Below are 15,801 nucleotides of genomic sequence, written 5' to 3' on the forward strand. Positions count from 1 at the left end.
TTGCTCCACTCCTGCCTTACCCTGACCTTGGCAGTCCCCAGCCTCAGCCGGCAACCCTGGATTGCTGCTTCTGGCTAAAGATTTGTTCCATCTTATTTCACTAGGTCTCTGCATTTTCCCAGGAAAAATACTAATGGATTAATGGAATACATTTTGCAAAGAATAGATAACATGAATTTAGAAATAGTGCCCCAGCCCTAAAATGTGTCTGAAGAACTTCCCTTAATAAGAAATTTGGGTTTATGGGCCTTTTGGTGCCACTAAAAATAATCTGTAAGTAATCTGTAGTTTCCTTATGAGGAAGGCTTTCAATTTTTAAAAGATGGGTATCTTAATAATTTATGACCGAAGTAACTAAAAATCCTTTGTATTTCTGTTTTAAAAGATAAGTGGAGCTTGTAAGCCATGAAATACAATAATACTTTTGTGTTTTTGTGTGTTTTTTGCCTCCTCTGATTAAGCTTCTGCATCTTTCTATCCAGGGAAATTAAAAGATTAATATAAATCTGCAAGTATTTTAAAAATTTCCAGTGCTTCCTAAGTTATGGTGTCCCAAAAGTTGCTTTGCACATTATAGTAAGCTAATCTGTACACATCTGCTCACATATGGAGTCTTTTATGAAGGCTCAAACTGCAGTACAATGAATCTCAAACTTTCAGCAAAGGACTAGTTTTTACTTATTTTTTTTCATTTCCATCCTTTGCTGATTGATACTTTTGGTAAAATACAGTAAAGTGAATTACTGGAGGGACTTCCCTGGTGGTCCAGTGGTTAAGAATCATTCAGGGGATGTGGGTTCAATCCCTGGTCAGGGAACTAAGATCCCACATCCTTAGGGGCAGCTAAGCTCACGAGTCTCAACTGCAGAGAAGCCTGTGTGCCACAGCTGAGCCCGTGTGCTCTAGAGCCCGTGGGTCACAACAAGAGAAACCCACATGCCACAACTGGGAGAGAAGCCCGTGAGCCCCAACTAGAACCTAGTGCAGCCAAATATATATATAATAAAATTTATTAAAAATAGAATTACTAGACAAATCTAAAAAGATACAAAATGAAAGCCCCCTCTTTATTATAATGGACATAAATTGAATGTCAAATATAAAAGTTTGAATGTTTTATTTTGTTTCTATGATTATCTTGTCACAAACCAGTAAAAGGACCAGTCTTGGAGTAGAACGGATGAGAATACGTGCATAATTACCACCCACTCACATATACTTCATCGGAATGGACAGGGGTGATCAAAGGCCTTCCTTGCCCCATTGTTTTAAGGCACGTTCAGAGCTCAGTCATTTCCTGTCTGAGAGGAATGGAAGCTAAGGTAGGCATGGGAAAGTGGCTGGCAGGTCAGTTGCTGTGGCAGCAGTGGTTCAACCTCAGTTACCCACAGTTGGAAGGATGTGCTGTGGCCTTTGGGAGAGAGGTTGGAGAAAACCAATTAGCCCCTCACCAAGTGTTTAACAGTTGGCAAAAGAGCTGTGTTGGAACGTTGGCTCTCCTGCTTAGCTGTGTGCTTGGCAGTGTTATCCTCTCTGAAACTGTTTCCATGCACATAAAATAGGAAGAAGGAATGCCTCTGCTAACCACAGGGCTGGTTCAAAGGCTTAGTTATGGTTGGTGATAGATACTAAATTCTAAGACGTGCAAATGTAAAACGAAGCAACTGTAAAAATCCAGCTAATTATGAGGCAGGGGGCAGATGGACCCCCTTCCCCAGCGGGTAAAGCAGTTGGAGATTCATTCCCTGTTGACTGAAACTCCCAAGATGAGAGCAGTTCGATGATTAAGGGAGGAGGCTGGGCCCTGCCCAGACCACATATTCTCGTTAAAGTCAGAAGACTTCCCCAGACCACACATGCACAGAAAGGCTCCTTGCAAGCCAAGGGGGTTACAATGTCAAGGGATGCTCTACCCAAATGCCTTTGTGGTAGGATCCATCTTGGCTAAGAGATGTGTACACACAAAAGGATCCTGAGATATACCAGATAGGGAATGTGAATGAGGCAAATCAAAATGATTGGCCAAGGGAAAATTGTAAGAAATACCTCTTATAAGTGATTTAAAGTGCCATGAGGGTGCAACTCGGGGACTCTCCCTTTGAGTCTGCCCATGTGTCTATCCACAGGTACTGTACTGTTTTTCCTCCTAATAAATACTTCATTTGCTTCACTACTTTCTATGTGGAAATTCCTTTCTGCAAAGCCTCAGGGCCAGAGCCCTTGTCACTGACCACTGATCTAGTGGCTAGGTTAGGTGCTTTCACTGCTGCGACCCAGCCTCGATCTCTGGCTGGGAACCCAAGCCCTGCTTCAAGCCATTGCAGGCCAAGGCCACCCAAAAGCAATTAGAAGTTGGAAAAATGGTACAGATAACCAGTTTAAATTTTATTCATCAGTAGGAGAAGGTGTTTTAGGTGTTTTAGCATGTCCTGTATAAAAAATTTCTAGATGGTAAAGACAGCACATTTGTGGGTGGAAGATTTATTTTTTCCATGTCCATTGTTAAAGCCGATCTCTCTGGTTGACCTTTCCTCATACCCTCTGCCTTGGTCTTTCATTGACTTTCACTTTCCTACTCTTGCTCTTTGTTGATGCCTTAAATACTTGGAGCTAAAGTCAGCTCTCTTTATATCTCATTTTAGGATGGGAATGAAAAGCAGTTCACCACAGAGAAAGCTTTCATGTTTTCAAAGCAGCAAGCACGGTAACACAGTTCAGTTCACTTCAGATGCATCCAACTCTTTGCGACCCCATGGGCTGCAGCACGCCAGGCATCCCTCTCCATCACCAACTCCCGGAGTCCACCCAAACGCGTGTCCATCGAGTCGGTGATGCCATCCAACCATCTCATCTTCTGTCTTCCCCTTCTCCTCCTGCCCTCAATCTTTCCCAGCATCAGGGTCTTTTCAAATGAGTCAGTTCTTTTCATCAGGTGGCCAAAGTATTGGAGTTTCAGCTTCAGCATCAGTCCTTCCAATGAACACCCAGGACTGATCTCCTTTAGAATGGACTGGTTGGATCTCCTTGCAGTCCAAGGGACTCTCAAGAGTCTTCTCCAACACCACAGTTCAAAAGCATCAGTTCTTCGGCACTCAGCTTGCTTTGTAGTCCAAATCTCACATCCATACGTGACCGCTGGAAAAACACAGTGATGCAAGTGGTACTCAAGTCAGTGACCAGAACTGGGTTTTGCCCTGAAGTTTGCTGTTAACTATCTGCAAGGTCACTTCCAGAAATTTGTTTATAGTCATACTTCACAAAGATCATTGTTTAGGGTTATTCAGGAAGTCTGTAAAAGTGAAAAACTGAGACCAATGTAAACATTGGAAAGAATGACTAAAACTATGGTACAGGGGTTGCAAACGCAGGCACTCGTTTGTACTCCTCTAAAAGTTGAGCCTGAATGACTGGGGAGTTTTTCTACTCCTGATGTTCTGACTTGCCTTGCTTATGCACCAGAGAAACTTCCATGTTATGCTATTTTCCTTTCCTTATTTAGTGATTGTGAACTATTGTTTCAGGCTATACTTGGCCTGAAATCTGGTAGATGAGGGAGAAGTTTGAGGTAGAAAAGTAACATACAATCTGGAAAACTTCCTGATGACTTAGTGATACACCAAGATGAGGCCAGTGGCAGAATCTCTTCTTCCACTCAATTCGATTCATGGCCTCTCTTTTAACCTCTACACATAGTCTCATCCGATCCCCTTGAGACCCAAAGAGAGAGCTTTGGTCTGTGGTAACCAGCCACAGAAATCATACATTTATCCTCTAACTTTACCATCAGATTTCTTTGCCAGAACACCATGAAATCAAAGTGAAGAGTCCTGATAATTTCATGCTGACCTGAAATTCTAATTGGCATTTGTATATCATTGTTGAATAAAAACAGAAAACTGAATTATTATTAAGTAAGTTCACTTTAGTGAGAAAAAGTCCTTTCAAACTGTGAGGTACCTTGGCATATTTATAGACAGAATTTCCTGAACAACCACTGGTCTGTTGAATCAAATGGACCTATGGGTGCACTTGATAAGGTCAAATCTGAAGCTAAAATCCTTTGATTTTACATTAGTAGTGCTCTTTCTCTCTCTCCCAACACTCAGTCTTTGCTAAATTTTATAGAAACCCCACCAATATTAGAAAACATTAAAAAAAGACAGACAACCCAATCAAAATATAGGCAGAAGACCTAAATAAATTTCTTAAAATGTACCAGTGGCCAACAGGCACATGAAAAGATGCTCACCATCACTATTAGAGAAATGCAAATCAAAAGTAGAATGAGGTATCACCTCACACCAGTCAGAGTGGCCATCATCAAAAAGTTTACAAGTAATGCTGGAGAGAGTGAGGAAAAGACAAGCCTCCTATGCTGTTGATGGGAATGTAAACTGGGGCAGCCAATGGAAATTATGAAGAACAGTATGGAGGTTTCTTAAAAAACTAAAAACAGAGTTACCATATGATTCAGCAGTTGTACTCCTGGACATATATCTGGAGAAAATCATAATTAGAAGACACTTGCACCTCAGTGTTCATTGCAGCACTTTGCAATAGCAACATGCAAGCAACCGGTGTCCATCAACAGGTGACCAGATCAAAAAGATGCAGTATACACGCACACACAGCACACTGGAATACTAGTCATAAAAAAGAATGAAATTATGCCATTTGCAGCAACATGGAAGGACCTAAAGATAATACTAAGTGAAATAAGGCAAAAGACAAATATCATAAATGTGGACTCTATGATACAAATGAACTTATTAAAAAGAAAGCAACAACAACAAACATATACACACCACTATATATAAAATAGGTAAATAACAAGGACTTACTGTGTAGCACAGGGAACTATATTTAATATCTTGTAATACCCTATTTATTATGGAAAAGAATCTGAAAAAGAATGTGTGTGTGTGTGTGTATAACTGACTCAATTTGATGCACACTTAAAACAAACACAGCATTGTAAATCATTATATTTCAAAAAAAATTTTTTAATCTTACAAAAAAATTGAATTTCCTAAGAGGAAGTGATTCATAGATGATAGTTGAACACCTTAGTTAACAAGAGGAAGCCATCTCGGCAGAAGGAACAAGTCTGATATAATTGATTGCCCAAGATATTTATTTTTGTATATACCACTTGAAATAAAAATTCTTAAGTGAATGAACAATTATAATGTATCCATGCTATGAATTACATTGTGGAGGCAGTAAGAATATTTAGCAATAGGTAGAGACATGAAATAATGCCCAAGAAACATTAAAGGAGAATAAGCAAGTTGTAAGGTAATGTGTATAATAGAATCCCACTTGGCCTAAAAAGAAAATAGTTAAAATATGCATATTGTAGTATGTGTATATATAGATATGTTCATATATAGCAGGTCTAGAAGGATACACGAGTTTATTGAGTAGGACTGAATTTTTCTTTATATATGGACATCAATATCATTTTAATTTTAAAGGATTTATCTCCTTTGTGAACACCTACCTAATGCGTAAAAGGTAGTGGAGATACCACACGTGAAATCTAATTTTAAAAATTACACAAATGCACTTACTTATTAAACAGAAACAGACTCACAGATCTCACACTTACGGTTACTAAAGGGGAAATGTAGAGGGAAGGGATAAGTTAGGAGATGGAGATTAACATATACACACTGCTATATATAAATTACGAATAAGAACCTACTGTACAGCACAGCTGCTGCTGCTGAATCGCTTCAGTCATGTCCAGCTCTGCGACCCAATAGACGGCAGCCCACCAGACTCCCCCGTCCCTGGGATTCTCCAGGCAAGAACACTGGAGTGGGTTGCCATTTCCTCCTCCAATGCATGAAAGGGAAAAGTGAAAGTGAATTAGCTCAGTTGTGTCCGGCTCTTCGTGACCCCATGGACTTCAGCCTACCAGGCTCCTCCGTCCATGGGATTTTCCGGGTAAGAATACTGGAGTGGGGTGCCATTGCCTTCTCCAGTACAGCACAGGGAACTTATCAATATTCTGTACTACCGTATATGGGAAAAGAATCTGAGAAAGAACGGATGTATATATATATATATATATATATATATTGGCTTCCCTGGTGGCTCAGATGGTAAAGAATCTGCCTGCAGTGCAGGAGACCTGGGTTGGGAAGATCCCCTGGAGGAGGGCATGGCACTCCAGTGTTCTTGCCTGGAGAATCCCATGGACAGAAGAACCTGGTGGGCTACAGTCCATGGGGTCAGAAAGAGTTGGACACGACTGAGGTGACTAAGCATGCACGTGTGCACGTGCACACACACACACTCACTGGTGAGACTGCCTGCCAACGCAGGAGACTAGAGTTCAATCCCTGGGTTAGAGAGATTCCCTGGAGAAGGAAATGGCAATCTGCTCCAGTATTCTTGCCTGGGAAATTCCATGGACAGAGGAGCCTGGCGGGCTACAGCCCATGGGGTCACAAAGAATCAGACAACTATATATGTATATGTATATATATATATAACTGATACATAACAGATTCACTTTGTTGTACACCTGAAACCAACTGAACATTGTAAATCAACTACTGAGAGAGTCAATTCCTAGGCAGGTTGACAAGAAGTCTGGGGTCCCTGAGGAGAGAGGGGTCTGGGGTTCTCGAGGAGGAGACAGGGATCTGGAATTCTCAAGGAGGAGGAAAGGACAAACATTTTTTCCCCTCTACATTCCTTAGTCTTAGTCACATAAAACGTTTTTATCTTTAAGCCCAGAACTGATAATTACACAACAAACAACTCGGTTTAAACTCTGTACTAAGGGTTACATAACAACAGTGTATCCTGCTTGAGGACAGTTTGTCCTTCCTGTAAACCTTCTGGCTAATCCTGTTCTCTCAAAATGTAAATTATGGGCGTGGGTCTAGTAAGATCTTTACAACCTTGAGACACTCTTGATTATTGTAATAACTAATTAAAAAGTATATAACTCCCTTGTGTAGATTAGCAAGAGGGCACTCTCCATCACCCTTCTGGTGTCTATGTCAGAAGCTTTCTCTGTGCCTTTTTATACTTTAATAAAACTCTGCTATACAAAAGCTCTTGAGTGATCAAGCCTGGTCCCTGGTCCCTGGTCCCAATGCTAAATCTTCGAAGATCACAAATCTGATATCGTTCACTGTAAGCTATCACTACACTACAATAAATAAAAAGTTTAATTAAAAGCAGTATAAATAGTGGGCCCAGTAACTGTGTTCTGAAGGGTTGGAAAAGCTTACAGTGGGGACGGGTGACGGATGTGCAGACAAGCGCATGTACTGGAGATTCACTATCAGAAGCTGAGCTGTGGATAGACACACTGCCCGTAATCACAAGGACATACTCTGCTTTCAGCAAACTGGAAGCATCTGAGTCTTCCTGGAAACTGGGCAGAAGAAACAAACTGGATATATAAAGGCTGATGATGGAGACAGGGTTTTCCTTCGCCCAACGGCCCTGCAGTTTCACTCCATCACATTCGGCTCCTCATGGTTCCATCTCCTAGCATTCTAGTCTGCCACCTCTTCTCTGCCTTCAGTACAGACACCTAGCCTTTCTGAACCCGATAACACTCTCAGGCCTTGTCTCTGCATCCCTGAACTGAGCCAGACATGCTGATAACCTCGCTATCTCTCACTGCCTGGGCTCCTCAGTTGTGTGTGGTTCAATTTCAAATCAGAGGGAGTATGAAGTCCCGCGGGGTGTTTAGCATCTCCCTCGACTCCAGAGGACCGAGGTTCTCGTGCAGCAATCCTCGCCCACCTGGACCACCATGAAATGAAAGAGAAGTGTACATGCTTCTGGGTTTTTGAGATCACAGTCTCAGACAGGACATTCTGTCCACAGGGTACGTACGTTCTGTCCCGCGTCCTACGCACCGTTGACTGGGTGATACACCCTCCACATCCTCGATTTGACCCCTTCCAGAAGCAGGAAGGGCTCTACTGAATTGTAAGTCACATTCTGGAAGCAAGAGCTTCAAATTAGTCTGGTTATAATGCAGGGGAGAATAATGGTGTTTTTCTGACTTGCTGAAGAATATTTATGGTTAGAATCAATGTGATTAATTCCAGTCAATTAAAACTTTGCCAGGCCCCTGGCTCTGGCTGAGGGTTTTGCTTGTCTGCAGCTGACAGAAACCTCTTCTAGGCCTCTGAGTTCTCTGCAGGGATAGGCTCACAAATAAAGGATCGGGGCTTTATTTTTAGGTTTTATTTCAGCCTTTAAAACAGTTCATTTTTTTTTCACAGCTTGAAACATAACTTGCAGTTTAACATGTGCAGTGGCTACACCTCTATGATTTAATGTTTTCTTTTTTGGAAAATAGAACTCCCAGGCTCAAGAATCAAGAACTTTCCACAGGAATATTCAAACTGGGGGGAGCTTTCAAAGTGCAAAATAGAGACATGGAAAGCTGAAGGAACAACCTTTGATGAAGATTTGGGGTGGGGGAGCAAATTTAATTTATATCTGGATTGGTACGTCTCGCTGGGTATTCTTTTCCACTTCTCCTTTTATACGAAGATTACCACCCTTGACTTCTGAGAAGCTGAGAGGCAGAGTTCTGGAAAGCAGGTAAGCTGTCAAGAGGACAGAGGTTCTGGCAGCTAACTAGATTTAATCCAATTTCCTGCTAATGGGCTTGCTGTGGGAAAAAGGGACAGTCAGGTTGATCCTTTCTGGCATGTCTCATCCTGCTTCCTCATGGTGCTGGAGACCAGTACAAGAAACCTGTCCTCCATGGCGGAGGTCTGGTTCCACTGGGTGCTGCGTGGGGAAAGGGCACAGGTGTGTCTGTGTACACCTCTGTGACCGAGGTGGCCCGTGTCTGTCATGCACTTGGGCTACAAATCAGTCATGCGGATTAGCTGCTCTCTGGCATTCTGAATCAAGTAATGCCTCTGGATCAATGATAGCTCCTGTAACCCCAAAAGATTCCTTCCTGCAACCCTGGAGACAGTATGTAGGCAAAAGCCTCATACTAATGTCTCCAGGCAACTTTCTTGAAGTGATATGGACACTTGGGACTTGGAGGGAGGGAGAAGAGAATGTTCTAGGTCTCCTTCATGTGTGCATGGGTGAATCTGCAGCTGAGGGCTGGGGACACAGCTAATAAGGTCAAATTCCACCAATAAACGGAGTGGTACCTTTGATTTGTAGCTAAGAATGTTGGAGAAAAAAAGGAGAATGGAAGATAAATTAGGCCTGCTTTAGAACTTGCCGAAAGGAGGCTGGCACGGAGAGATACAGGTACCCACGGTGGCCAGTGACTTCAGAAGCTAAGGACCAGGACCAGCTGTGGCCCATCCCCAGTGGACCTGAAGCCCCAGCACTCCAGAGTGCTTGACTTTCTCCAGGACCTGGCATAGCTATCATTGCGTCCTAGGCTCTGGAAGATTCTTCACAGCTTCCTTTAATTGCTCGGAGTGCTCTGTGCTACTGTGGGCTTCACTTGATACTCTAAGGGTGAGGTAGGTCAGGGCCAGGTGTTCCCCAGCCCACTGGGAGCCAGGGAGGCCCTGGCGTGCCAGGAAGCGTGAGTGACTGAAGGGGTAGGTTCGAAGCCCACGGTGACTATCCTGCCCATTCTGCGGTCTCAGCCTTCACACAGGTGGTGTCCCCAGCTTGTCAGGGGGCCGCCCGCATGGAGATGAGCTGCTTTCCTCACAGTGGCCTCCCCTGGGGCCTCAGGAGGGAAAGTCTAACGCTGGAGTGAGAGAGGAAAAGAGGCAATTCTCTCCCTGTCCCTTGTTCCCAATGGTGGTCCCCCCAGAACAAATTTAGCTCTTCTCCCTAAAGCTCCAAGCCACAGGGAGCAGGGGGTGCTCACAGCAGTCTCCATGGGAGAAGCTGGAGGCGGCCACAGGCAGAGAAGACTAGAGCACAGAGAGCATGTTAGAGTGCTGCATGCTTGGTCTGGAAATACTCCCGCCTCTGCTATGGGGCTTCCCGATGGCTCAGGAGGTAAAGAACCCACCTGCAAGGCAAGGAGCCACAAGAAACACGGGTTCGATCCCTGGGTCGGGAAGACCCCCTGGAGGAGGAAATGGCAACCCTCTGTAGTGTTCTTGCCTGGAGAATCCCATGGGCAGAGGAGCCTGGTGGGCTACAGTCCATGGGGTCAGAGAGTCAGAAACGACTGAGCAGAAGCACATGGGCATGGGGACCCCTCCAGTGACCCCCGCCCCGCCAGAGCAGAGTGCAGTGAGGAAGCAGACTGGGCACTGGGCTGCCGTGGCCCCAGGGCTGAACACAGCGTGGGCTCACAGCCCCGCCCTCCTCCTCGTTGACCTCCAGGCCACTGGGACTGACGTGGTCCAATCCAGAGTCCAGCTCCAGGCAGTCATCTTCGTCAACATGCAGCTATCCCAGCAGCAACGTGTGGCTACGGCAGAACAAGAGGCTCGGGCAGGACTGGCCGCGTGTGTTCCTTTCGTTGGAAAATCGCGTCTTCCTCTTGAGGTAGGAATGTCACTGGGTCTGGCCTTGGCTAACACTCTACATCCTGCAGCTCAATCTCCTCTGTTGTGCTTTCTGCAAAGCAAAAGACACACTGGCTGTGAGTTGCCACTCAGCTGGGGGTGCTTTCTTGGTGAGAAGAAGGTAACACGGGCATCGATTATCACAAGGCCCGGAGAATTACCTTTGAGCTTGTGTCTTCTCTTCCTTTGGAATTTATAGGCACACTTATTACAAACCCACATGAGGCTGATCAGCAGCGCGGCCACGGCAACGAGAAAAGCAAGGAAGACAGCGACAAAGTGGAGGTCTTCATAGAGGATCTCTACAGGGTGTGTGGGGGGCGGGGTGGGGGGGGGCAGATAACATCTCTTAATATCAAGTTGGCCTCCCACACACTCCAATTTTCTAGAGGCCCCTGGGGCCCCGGGAGCGTCTCACCTGAGACGTGCAGCACGATGGTGCCAAACCGGCTGCTCCCCAGGCGCTCGGTCACCGTGACGATGTAGGAGCCGGAGTCCCGCACGCCCACGCTGAAGAGCTGGATGGAGCCGTTGTCGAAGGTGCACACCCTGTCCTTGTGGCTCTGGGAGATGTTGGCCTGAGTCCCCGGCTTCCACTCCACGATCTTCTGCACTCCCCAGCTGGACGTGTACTTCCATTCGATGGTGGGGATCCCGTGGCAGGAGTAGTCAACCGAGAGCAGGATGTCCTCTTCCACCGTGGCGTTGATGGCTGGCTGGGGAATGTACAGTGATACGCCCTGACCTGTGGGATGGAGTGCTAGACGTGGGGCCACTTACATGGGCTCGCAGGGAAGTCAACTTCTATCCTGCATTCTTTTACTTAGCAAGTATTTATTGACTGCCTATTACATGTCAGGGGCTTCCCAGGTGGCGCTAGTGGTAAAGAATCCACCTGCCAATGCAGGAGACATAAGAGACATGGGTTCGATCCCTGGATTGGGAAGATCCCCTGGAGGAGGGCATGCCAACTCACTCCAATATTACTGCCTAGAGAGTCCCATGGACAGAGGAGCCTGGTGGGCTACATACGGTCCATAGGGTCGCAAAGAGTTGGACACAACTGAAGCGACTTAGCACACATTACATGTCAGGCTCTCTTCTGGGTTCTGATGGTGACACTACAGAGGTGAATATTATGGACTGAATGTTTATAGTCCCCTTCCCCCCAATTTCTAAGTTGAAGCCCTTCCCCATCCCACCCAGGTGGCTATATTTGGAAGTGGTGTCTCTAAGAAGGAATTAGGGTTAAATGAGGTCGTAAGTGTGGGGCCCTGCTCCAGTAGGATTAGTGGTTTGGCTTTTTTGGGTTTTTCTTGCCATGGCACATGATATATGGAATCTTAGTTCCTCAACTAGGGGTCAAACACACCCCCTATACTGAAAAGTGTGGAATCTTAACCATTGGGCCACCAGGAAAGTCCTTAGGGATTAGTGTCTATAAGAACAGTCTCTCTCTCTCTCATATGGAGAAAGGACCATTTGAGGTCACAGTGAGAAGGCAGATGTCTGCAAGTCAGGAAGAGAATTCTCCTTGGAAACCAAACCATGCCAGAACCTTGATCTGAGACTTCACAGCCTCCAAACTGTATGAAAATAAATCTGTGTTGCTTAAACTCCCCAATCTGCCATATTTTGTTATGGCATCCCAAGCTAGAACACTGAACAAAACACAAGGTTATCACTCGCTATTTCCTAGAGCTTCCATTGTATAAGGGAGTCATACAAGAGTTAAATAAACACACAAGATCACTTTATAAGTGCTTTAAAGATAGTGAAACAGGTAGGTGGCGATGGAGGTGGTACACAACATTAGGATGGTCAGGGAGAACCCCTCTGTGGAAATGAACTGGAGCCAAGGAACAGAGAGGAATAGGAGGCAACCATGTGAAGACAAGCATTTCAGGCAGAGAGGGCAACTGAAAGACTGAAGTGAGAGTGAACTGGCATGTCTGAGGGACAGGAGGAAGGCCAGAATGTAGAGTGCAGGGAGCCAGGGGGAGTTCAGGAGGCGAGGCTGGAGGGCTGGGCGGAACTCGGGTCGTGATGTGGGAGTCGGGGTGATGGGAAGCCGTAAGAAGGCTGAGAAGAAAGGTGACATTCTCCACCGAGCTTGAGAAAGCCCACCATGGAGAATGTCTGGAGGTGAGGGAGCCAGTGTGGAGGCAGGAAAAACAGTCAGGCGGCTGCTGCAGCGGCTACAAATGAAGACAGCCTTGAAAAGAGTGAGGGGGTCTGACTTAGGATGTGTGTGGGAGCAAAGGACAGAACCTGCTGATTACAGCTGTGGGGTGGGCAAGGCAAAGAGGCATCAAGCAGAGACGTCTGCGTGAGCTGGCTAGGATGGTAGATGTTATGATACATTTATTAAGTAGGTGCCAGGCACAGGCCCTGTGCTAACTGCTTCACACACCACTGTGTCTTTAAAGCATCACACAACCCCCTGCAATTCTATCCAGGCTGTAACAAACTCCAGCATCAACAGGTTTCACTAGCTGGTTTAAGTTCACCCTGCAAGGCTGAGATTCTCACAAAGGTGGCCAACTCCAAAGCTCAAATATTTAACCTCTATGCTCAAGTCAAAGGTCAGTGGTTGCCAGTGGAGGGCACAGAATGTAATAAACCTGTGCTAGCCCCCTCTCCCCGCCAACCACACACACACAGGATGGCCAGGGCTGGCTGGAGATGGGGTAGGGCAGGATTCGGGCTTGGAGCCCATGCCTGGGTTTCCACCTCCACTTCCTATTTAACCCCTTTACTTGTTGGGTGCCCAGTTGCCTCAGGGCTCCTGTTGTGCGGCTGCAGGTAACCACATCTGTTAATTTTCTCATTGTTGTCTCCTATCCCCAGAATATGGGCTTCCCCAATGGCTCAGGGGTAGAAGAATCTGCCTGGGTAAAGAATCTGCCTGCGATGCAGGAGACACAGGAGATTCAGGTTCTATCCGTGGGTCAGGAAGATCGCCTGGAGTAGGAAACGGCAACCCATTCCAGTATTCTTGCCTAGAGAATCCCATGGACAGAGGAGCCTGGTGGGCTCATGGGGTCCATGGGGTCGCAAAGAGTTGGACACGACTGAAGCAACTTAGTACATGCACACATATCCCCAGAATATCCTATTACCACTCCTCTCCTAAATCTTTGCCAAGTGGCTGGGGATAATCCAATAGGTTCTACGCTGAAAAACTGGGAGGTAATAATGGCTTTTAAGAATTACAGCTGCCAAGTAACAGAAAAATATTTTCTCCCCAACTTCATTTTTAAAAATGTTAAACTCACAGAAAGGTTGAAAGGCAAGTATAATTAATATCTATGCACCCTCTACTAAATTCACCAATTAATAACATTTTGCCACATTTGCTTTCTCTCTGGAAGGAAGGAAACAGAGGTTAAGTTTCAGGTCAGCCCTTAGAGGGTAGGAAGTAAGTGCTTTCTTCATCTCAGTACTCCCTGTACCCAGCATAACGCCTGACACCCAGCAATTGGCCAATAAGTGTTTGTTGAATGAGTAAGTGAACGACTAACAATTATGTGAACAAGGAGGTGAGCCTTGTTGAAATGTTCTCACAGAAATGTTGCTGCTTGGGTGGTTCGGCTTCCCTGGTGGTCAGTGGTTAAAAATCTGTCTGCAATGCAGGAAACACGTATTTGATCCCTGAGTCAGGAATATCCCCTGAAGAAGGAAATGGTAACCCACTCCAGTATTCTTGCCTGGAGAATCCCATGGACAGAGAAGCCTGGTGGGCTACAGTCCATGAAGTCACAGAGTCAGACACGACTTAGCAACTAAACAGCAACAGCAAACAAAAGTTTCTACACACATAGAAAAAAGTGAAGTGTGTTAGTCGCTCAGTTGTGTCCAACTCTTGTTGGCCCCATAGACTAGAGCCTGCCAGGCTCCTCTCTCCATGAGATTCTCCAGGCAAGAATACTGGAGAGGGTTGCCATTTCCTTCTCCAGGGGATATTCTGGACCCAGGGATCAAACTCAGATCTCCCGCGTTGCAGGCAGATTCTTTACCATCTGAGCCACCATGGAAGCGCTTTAATAGGGATCTCGGGAACCTCCATTTCGAGCCTTTCAGTTACTTTGGCTCAAGAAACAGCAAAACTGAAAAACAAAAATAGTAAGCCCAAGTTTTTCAGATGCTGACACAGCTGCAAACTGGCCAACAGGTCCTTGTTAGTTTCTGTATTTTCTTTTGATCAGAGAAACCTCCTCCTAATCTGACAAATGAATCAGGCATTTAATTAGGTTTTAGGAACAAAGAGTTCCTCCTCTTCCTGGTACACAGAATTAAGAATAAACTGTCTATGGTAAAGATTAATAGGAAAATTAATAATTCTAAGTGTTTAAAGGCAAACTGTTTGTCAATTGTTTAAAAAGTTGAATTAATGAGTAACCATCCCTGCACCATATGCCAAAAATCATTCCAGAACAAGTCCAGAGGAACTGAGTGGCCAGGCCAACATTCAGACCTGGCTCAAATGTTCTACTCAAGGAAGTTATGCAGTAAATCAGATTTCACTTGTAAAATGGATGCCAGGCAGCCATGAACAAGAATGAATTTTGTGTGGACCAAGGAAGATATCTATGACATGGTATTCAGTTAAAAAATAAATTTATAGGCCTTCCCTTTTGGTGCCTTGGTTAGGAACCCACCAGCCAACGCAGGGGACAGAGTTTCATCCCTGATCCGGAAGAGTCTGCATGCCTCAAGGCACCTAAGCCTGAGTACCACAACTACGGAAGCCCGTGTTCTCTCGAGTCTGGCCCCACACCAAAAGAAGCCGCAGCGACGAGAAGCTGGCGTACCACACCTCGAGAGAGCCCGTATGCATCAGTGAAGGCCCAGCACAGCCAAAAAAATGTTCTTTTATATTTGTAAAACAGTACGCTATGATCTGATTTACATATGAGTAAATATGTGCTAATTTGTATATATTCTGTATAGAAAAATGTTGGAGTAATGTATGCTCTATTAATAGGGATTATGCATTAGAGACTGGATGGCAACAGAAAATTTAAGTTATACATTTATATCATTTTGAATTTCCACACTAATTAAATTGATAATTTAAAAATGTTTAAGAAACCTTTTAAAGTTCTCCTGATTAGACCAATCTGGTGAGCAAAGTTTAAAAGTTTACCTTGCTCTTTGTATTTACTCGAATTCTTTATGGAGAGAAGAGAAGAACTAAATTTTACCAATTTCCAAGATAGGAAGAGGTCATGAACTGAAGACATCAGCAGGACAGAAGTCACTGGAACCTGAACCAAGGGGCTTCCTGAAAACCTGACTTCCT

The 15,801-nt window shown here is 45.1% G+C and overlaps 2 protein-coding genes and 1 long non-coding RNA gene across 4 annotated transcripts in view; 1 reads left to right on the forward strand and 2 right to left on the reverse strand.

The window, feature by feature from the left end:
* MED17 (mediator complex subunit 17) overlaps nt 1–3,901 on the forward strand; it is a 33,401-nt gene extending 29,500 nt beyond the window's left edge. The window contains exon 10 of the mRNA XM_086384020.1: nt 2,643–3,901. Coding sequence (XP_086240146.1) covers nt 2,643–2,832 — 190 coding nt within the window. The 3' untranslated portion in view covers nt 2,833–3,901. The remainder of the gene's footprint in view (nt 1–2,642) is intronic.
* On the reverse strand, nt 2,365–5,841 carry LOC147342658 (uncharacterized). The gene is made up of 3 exons (XR_015157674.1): nt 5,708–5,841; nt 4,463–4,643; nt 2,365–3,135 (listed from the first exon to the last, which is right to left on the reverse strand). It is a non-coding gene; the product is annotated as an uncharacterized LOC147342658 (long non-coding RNA).
* Nucleotides 5,842–8,211: 2,370 nt separating this feature from the next.
* The window catches only part of VSTM5 (V-set and transmembrane domain containing 5), a 31,057-nt gene continuing 23,467 nt past the window's right edge, over nt 8,212–15,801 (reverse strand). The window contains exons 2-4 of one of the 2 annotated variants that reach the window (XM_086384022.1): nt 10,915–11,241; nt 10,658–10,798; nt 8,212–10,548 (exon numbers count right to left, since the gene is read on the reverse strand). In XM_086384022.1, coding sequence (XP_086240148.1) covers nt 10,505–10,548; nt 10,658–10,798; nt 10,915–11,241 — 512 coding nt within the window. In that variant the 3' untranslated portion in view covers nt 8,212–10,504. The remainder of the gene's footprint in view (nt 10,549–10,657; nt 10,799–10,914; nt 11,242–15,801) is intronic. The other variant, XM_086384023.1, reaches the window with a different exon arrangement.

The sequence above is a fragment of the Bos grunniens genome, chromosome 29, assembly GCF_055505025.1.
Source record: "Bos grunniens cultivar Pamir isolate PY7600 chromosome 29, Bosgru_T2T1.0, whole genome shotgun sequence".
NCBI lineage: Eukaryota > Metazoa > Chordata > Mammalia > Artiodactyla > Bovidae > Bos > Bos grunniens.